Source organism: Gavialis gangeticus, unplaced genomic scaffold (genome assembly GCF_001723915.1).
Source record: "Gavialis gangeticus isolate Ggan-Ray unplaced genomic scaffold, GavGan_comp1, whole genome shotgun sequence".
In the NCBI taxonomy this organism is placed as follows: Eukaryota; Metazoa; Chordata; order Crocodylia; family Gavialidae; genus Gavialis; species Gavialis gangeticus.
In genome coordinates, this window is record NW_017728992.1 from 129,292,137 (window position 1) to 129,299,685 (window position 7,549).

The 7,549-nt window shown below is 37.1% G+C and overlaps 1 protein-coding gene across 3 annotated transcripts in view; it reads left to right on the forward strand.

The window, feature by feature from the left end:
* Positions 1-7,549, forward strand: part of CSPP1 (centrosome and spindle pole associated protein 1) — a 154,345-nt gene that overhangs the window by 112,839 nt on the left and 33,957 nt on the right. For 2 of the 3 annotated variants that reach the window (XM_019527760.1, XM_019527761.1), the window contains exons 23-25: positions 2,115-2,232; positions 3,335-3,480; positions 3,829-3,965. In XM_019527760.1, the coding sequence (XP_019383305.1) occupies positions 2,115-2,232; positions 3,335-3,480; positions 3,829-3,965 (401 nt within the window). The remainder of the gene's footprint in view (positions 1-2,114; positions 2,233-3,334; positions 3,481-3,828; positions 3,966-7,549) is intronic. The other variant, XM_019527762.1, reaches the window with a different exon arrangement.

Consider the following 7,549-nt stretch of genomic DNA (forward strand, 5'->3'; position numbering starts at 1 on the left):
AGTGGATGCAAATAGATATTTTTATGTTTGATACTGTTTTGTAATAACTTTGCACTAGTTATTACTACATGGGTATCTGCCAGAAGAGAATCTAGCTTATCTGGCCTAAAGCAACTTGGCTTTATTGTTCTCTCTACCCTTGTTTAATCATTTTTCTGTATTAGTTGTCTTTTAACAAATCAAGTATACATAAAATGGATGGGCTTATAGCTTAGGAATAATAGTAAATCCTGCATCTTTGCCTAGGAATGGGTTAGATGAAGCTCGAGATCCCTTCCAACCCTCTTATTTTTTGATTGTGTTGTAAGATCTGTTGCTAATTGTGTTGCAAGTATCCTGTTGCTTTTTTTTTTTTTTTTTTAAAGAGTATTTTCTTTTAGGCTGTAAATAGTCATCTCATTTGAGATGAGACTTGTTAGACCTCGACTCCATGTGACACCCAACAACTAGAGAGACAATGGATCGATGTCATCACACATCACTTGCACACGTTGCTCGTCAACAGCTTTATTCAAAATGGAGACAGCTTTGGGCAAAACTCCAACAAACTGGGGAGCTGCAGCAAAAATTAATTCTTTCCATATTTATACACCTTGGTTTATGCTCATTAACATTTCTTCCACCTTTGTCCCTCCTTTGTTCCACCCATATTCCCTCCCATCTCAAGCTCTGCCTCTGTCTACTTCATTAGCATGGAATTCCCTATGCATTTCACTTATTTACATATCTTTTTGCTATGTGCGGATGCTTAAGACCCTGACTCCAGCTTCTTTCAGTCATTTGCAGTTTCTTGCTGATTTCTTCACTGTCTCCAAGGTCTTGCTTCTGCTTTATCTCCTAATGATAGCTGGTCGTGTGCATCCTGTTTTCCTTACACAATGAGCTATATATCTTACAACACTACTACATTGTTAGGAAAATGCTTGCCTATGCATCTTGCAGTGTTACTTTTAACATACCATTCTGGCTTGTGGCTAGCAGCTTTGCTAGGCCATAGGTTATAGCCTTTTATTCAGCTGCAAATCCAATGCTCCCTAAGATCCAAATACTGTCACCCGTTTAACAAGCCTGACATGGTTCCAAACAAGTGCAGCTCATTCATTTATATGCCTCACCTTTCCAACTTATATTTCTGCTTTGCTCCTTGTTGGTGGCAAGGGAGATAACACAGCCTAGCAGACTTGTCCCTGGAATCACCTAAAAAGCTTTAGAATGTTTTATCCTACATACTCCGGCAGAAGTATGCTTGTACATCTCTAGGATGCTGGGACTTTCTCATGGGACAAATGCAGAGTCTATTTAGAGCCTTACAGCTTGTTAAAAATCTGTCCTGATCACAGAAAGATCAGGTAGCCAAAACCATATGCTGTGTGTTTTGTGTTCTTTTAAATAGTGGCCTGCAATTCTTAGCACTGAAATAGAAGGGGTAACATTTTAGGAGTCTGTGACTTACTCAGTTGTAAAGGAACTTGGCCTTAAGATAAACACCAGATGGAAAGCAGTGCAAATCTTAACTGAGCCCTCTTCTTCACTAAATACTTTTCACACCAAAGCTTTCAGTCCCTGCTCTTGTGGGAAATAAGGATACATATATGCTAGCACTTGAATTTGAGATTTCTAGATAACCTCCAAGACTAGGCCCAAATCCTTTTTCATCATTCTATGTTTAAATGCCACTTGTGTAGCTGTGTAAATGCAATTTTTGGCACTTTTACCTTCTGGCTCAAAAACCATCCCTTTCTTCTACTAATCAGACTCCTTATGCAGGTTGACAGACATATTATAATCAAGGAAGTAGTAGCTTCCACTTCTGTCATCTAAAGCTAGCCAGGATGCTTGAGGTCACTTGTTTGTAGGTGTGATCAAACAATTTCCACCCCCCAACCTTTTCAAGGTGAAATACTTCTAAACGATAACTTTGGATGCTTCTTCCTCCTTAGTGGTATCTTGACTTAAATTAATTTAATTTAATTTGAAATGCATGAAAAGCTTGTTCTTTAACATGTTTAATAACTAATCAACATTTTCACACCTTAGATTTCTAAAGCAGGCCAAATAAATGCTTTGTTCCTTTCACACCTTTTATTTTTAAATTATTGATGTTTAAATTATAGAGGAAAGAAAAAATGTGATAAATGAGCTGACAGAAATGAGAAAGCAGCTTCGTAGTGAAGAGCGGCGACTGCAGGAGCAATTGCTAAATGTGGCCAGTGAAGACGACATAACTACAAGGTGAGAGATTACCCTACATTTTTGAGGCTAGTTCTCACATGGTCTGCCATAGTCTTCCAGAATGTGTCAGAACAAAAACATACCTATAAAAAAATAATTAAAAACTCATATCAAATAAAATGTCCCAGTTCTTGCAGTATAATTTTAGATTGTTTTGTTTAGTTTCAAAGGTAAGTCTGGCACTCTACCAAATCTATTATTTAATCTGTTCTCTAATTTGAAATATAATAAAACTTACAAATATTATTAAAATTTTTCTTCATATGCTTGTATTCAGTTTTGCTGATTTCGACAGTTGGTAAAATGGAATTTTAGCAAAGTGTACTATTTTGGACATTTGGCATGATGTTTCCCTGGTCTGTGACAGTAGAAAGTGTCATGGGTTGTATGCAAGTAGCTGCAAGTATAAATCTCTTCTGATCTGCTACTGAAATGCAGTGTTTTCAGTAGGCCATATACATAAGATGGGCCTCCATGAGTAGCAATGGAGGACTCCATATGTAGCAATGATTTGGAAAGGCTTGGGTGTTATTAGTATATATCTCCTACTGTATATAGCTGATGCTAGTTGTTTATCTGAATTAATAGGGACACCAAGAATTACTTCTTTTGTATTGCACATAACTGACCCATCAAATAGGTTTTTATTTTAATGTTTCCTAGTGTTAAAATTTGTTTTCAAGTAGAATCTTGCTAATTTAAAGTTTGCTTTTTTGTTTCTATAACCTAATTTGCATATTACTAGAACTTTACTTATTAAAAAAAAATTCCACAGGAACCCTGCTTTTATCATTTTGCTTTTCTGCAAAGTTCAACAGTTTTTACTATACTAGGGATTAGAATTAAATAAAGATCGTGTTAGATCATAAAGCACATCTCTGTGGCATCTGTTTGAATTTTCAAGATTGTACTAGATTTTGATATCACAAAAAGAAATCTTATTTTCAAAATTAAATTCAAATTTTGCACAGTGGTTATCCTTTGTGTGGAAGATGCAATATGAAGGTAAAAGTTTTCAGTATTACCAAAACTGATATTTGTTTAAATAAGCCATGAATGTTAAAACTTTGTCATGCTCTGTTTGACTTACAAACTTTTCAAGCAGGAAGAGGGAGAGAAATCCAATGGATGTATTTGATATGGCCAGACTTCGGATGCAAGCTCCAGTGAGGCGACCTTCATCAAAGGAAGCAGCTGATGCTGTAAATATACAGAACATCTGGGAGTTTAATGATCTTAAGTACAGAGGCAAGTGGATAGTTTAATCATAATTGTTAGAAGACTCAGTTATTTTGTGATAATTTAACCACAATGAGAAAATCCAGATATTTTGTTATATCTTCTCAGCTTTTTTTTTTTTTCCCTTTGGCAGCATTTAGTTCCTTAAAGTTACTTGCTGTTTTTGCTATGCTTTACCATGCTGCATATTCGCTATTTTTTTTTGTGAAGTCTTTTCAGACTTACAGGCTCTCGATCAGGTTTTTGGCTATTTTTATCGGTGGCACTAACTCTTTCAAATGCATGTAGGTCACACTTAAAATTAGTTTCTGAAATAGTGTTTTTAGTGGAAATTTAAAAATTGTATCTATGTGACAGATTCAGAAACACGAGCAGACTTGAGATATATGTACCCTGATCCTCCAAGAGATGATCAAACTCTAGAGATTCAACAGCAGGCATTGCTAAGAGAGCAGCAGAAGAAACTTAATAGAATGAAAATGAGAAGAGATGAAGGTAAGAGAAGAGTGATTTGAGAGAGCTTAAGCCATCAATAGATGTAATGGTAAAAACAGTAGTTGACAGTAGAAGCAAAACCCTAAGCTGGAGTAACTTTGCCCAATTCAATGGAAAATTATCCCTGAAAGAATTCAAGGTGAAACTACTATTCTAAGTTATGTTAGTTTAGGTTTCAGGTGTCTGTGTCCATCCCAGAGTAGTTGTTTGCTGTAGGCAAATAGGCTGTTACTTGTTCCTCTACCTAGTACTGAGGCACAGTAATAGCTACTTACTATTTCAGGATATACATCTGTCTGCTCCTGATCTAAATGCAACTTTTATGTGTATAAAATACACTGTAAATTAGACTAAGATATGTGTTTCTGGTTAGGGCCTTAACTATATTTTTGGTTGGCCCTGTTCTTAATTATAAAAAATACTACGTAGCTGTAAATTCCCTTCAACTTGCTGAGTTCCTGTAAGGTACATACATGGATTCACTGCATTTAGTTGTGAAACAAAAAATGAAGTCCATAACTACTTATGCAGAAGAGGACAATTTGTCAGCACTTCTGTCACTCAAGTGGCTCTTTCCCCTGGGAATGTTTTAATGCTATTTTACGCTTACCTGAGAACTTAAAGCAGTGGGAGAGGGATAAGGGTAGTTATAGTCTATGGAGGAGTAAAAAGTTTCTCTTCCTAGAAGAGGAGCCAGTCTGGAAGTGATTCTTAGTGACCTCAATCATTAGTGGACTAGTCTACTGACAGCATTGTTTGATGTTTGCTGTATAAGTAGGTTGGTTTGTTAACTAAGTAATATTTAGGTCAGCAGTTGACAACCTTTTAAAGCTGTGGGTCAGATTGAACTAGTTTGGGTCAGAGATGGGCAAGCAGGTGCTAGGATCCAGCCTCCACTGCTACTATTCCCAGTGGTGCCACAGGAAAAAGCTCCTGGAGCCAGCATTTCCTTTTATCTTTGGTGGCAGGGGAAAGCTACTGCTGCCAGAGGCCCCCTGCCACTAAATGTCTTTGAAGTCCATAGGTTAAATTGAATGGTTCTCTGGGCCAGATCTGGTCTGTGGACCATAGGTTGCCAACCCCCGATTTAGATAAAAGTTAAATTTCTAATATGCCTACATATTTTTAATATGAAGGAAAAATCAGAGGATTAAATAACGTTTTTTCATTATCATAGTCTTAACTGGGGAACCTTGAAGTTTTAGAAATTCATGTTCTCAGCCAGGCATTTCTTTAGAACCTGCAGATAAAATGGAGCAGTTATCAGAGCCTTGCACTGAAAGTCCAGCCTCTGTAGTATTGTAGATGGTGGGTGGGGCACATGCTGAACTGGTTTATTGGCATAGTTCCATTGAATTCAATGCGGCTATGACATGACATAACACCAGCTTGAGGATCTTCCTCTTTTCTTACTAGGTAAAATCAGTCTTTTCTCATCTACTTTTGTTTTCTATGTGCCATAATATAAAACAGCTTTGGCCCAGGCCTTAGCTAGTTCAGTGCATTTATCCTTACCTTCAAGGGATTTAGGACTCAGCTGTGTAAGTGATCAGTTTTCCATACATGATGCTTTAGAACAGTTGAATTTCTTTTAAATAATACAGTTGACAAAGCCTAGAATAAAGCATGCGGAAGAGGGCAACAAGCTGTTCGGTACCAAGATGCTGTAACTATGAACAAATTTTCAGGCTAGGGACAGAAGTTACATATAAACAGGTATAAGCGATTGGAAACCAGTTCAAATCTGTAACACAACAGAAGTTCAGTGCACATAAACCACTTTCAAAATGGCTGAAAGCAGTTTAAGATGCACCTGGATGGATGCAGTATCAGACTTAACTGATTTAGGTTAAATCGGTTTATTGAATTTCTGTTTCAGTTCCCCTCCAGATTCAAGGTAACTCAGAGTGCCCCAGCATCCTAGATTCCTTTGCATCTCCCCTGCAAACCCCCTCTTTGCTGGGTGGGTGGGCTGGCTTTGGCCCAAGCTATCTGTTCCAGCTGAGCAGGGAGGAGTACTCTAGTCCCCTCTGGCTTTTGGTCTGGGCCACTGCAGCCGTGTGGCTGCGTTTCTGGAATTGAAAGTGAATGTCTGTTCACTTGCTTATCTGTTCAATCTACGCAGCTTAGATTAGCCTGCGACAATTGAATTGATTCATCCTCTGCCTTTTTGACTGTCTGTATTTAGCCTCAAAAACTAACCACTTTAATGTTGTAAAACCCTCTCCTATAAGAGCTTTTCTAAAAAGATCAAGTTAATTGGGGAGTAAACTAAGCTGCTTATACTAGGGAAGTGAAAAAGACTGAAGAATTCTAAGACTTCAGTATTCTAATGTGAGAAGCAGTTACATAGTACACTGATGGAAATACAGGCAGTCCTAAGATATTAAAGTATGGAAATCTGGACAGACTAAATTTAATGTGGACTTTTATTTTCTGCATGGCATTGATTTTGAGGCTGCAGGTTCTGTGAAAGATGAAAGGGGAAGTCCCTATTTTGAAAAGAAGTAGCAAATTCTGTGCATAAACTGATCTCCCCCAATTTCACTATTTGCATGGATTCATCTTATCACCAACCATCACTATCATTACTATCATCTTTCTTATCAGGTATTTGTTTCATACTTTGCCTTCAGTGATAACAGGTGAACGTCAGATCTCTTGTATGATTTAGATAGGAATGAAATGGTATAAATGTCTACAATGTTGACTATTGCGGAGTTTGTGTTAGTATGAATTCAAATTGGGTCAGCTCTCATTGCCATCAGATCTGTTCTTTCAAGATGTTTCTAGATTCAGGCAGAAATAACGGTTGATTCAAGTTTGTAAGCCCATTTTTGCCATTAGAAAGCTAGGGTGTTTTTGTTGTTGTTTATTTTTTGGGGGGGGTGTTAATGAGAAGGCTGAGATTTGAGTGCAGATATCACAGGTAAGTAATAGCACATTTATTTGTCCTAACTATTCTACATGTGTTGTGCATTAATGAGAGTGAAGAAGAGGAAAAGTATTTCATTCTTTCAAAGGAGTTTCTAGTATTCATGTTACATATTAAGTTGAAGTATACATACTGAAGTGGCAATGGTAGATAAAGGTACATGTGAACTGATTAGGACTGACAGTCATTTCATATTGTATATGTCACTAGTCCAATGGAGTCCTGACTTGAATTAGGCTTTTTGGAAGTGACCATTTTTAATATTGAATTTATCACCTTTTAGTTGGAGAAGATTTTTTTCTGCGTCAGATTTGTTTCTGATTGACAATTCAGGTTGCTTGGAGAATACTCCACTATTGTTTGAAGGCCAATTAGTTAACTTTTTTGGTTTTTTTTTTTTTTTTTTAAGTCTCAATCCACTTAAGTCCATGCTTTCAACTCATGCTAATTCTGAATGGATAATTTAGTTTTAGATAATACGCATATGACCAAGAAAGTTGACCAACGCATATGACCAACTAAGACATCTTAGTTTGGCAAACAAGTAGCTGAATCTCAAGCACGGCAGTGGACAGTTTTATTTTATAAAGTGGCCTTACATACCTGATAAAGGAAACTTGTAGAACCCTTCAACTGTCTCCCGCCTTG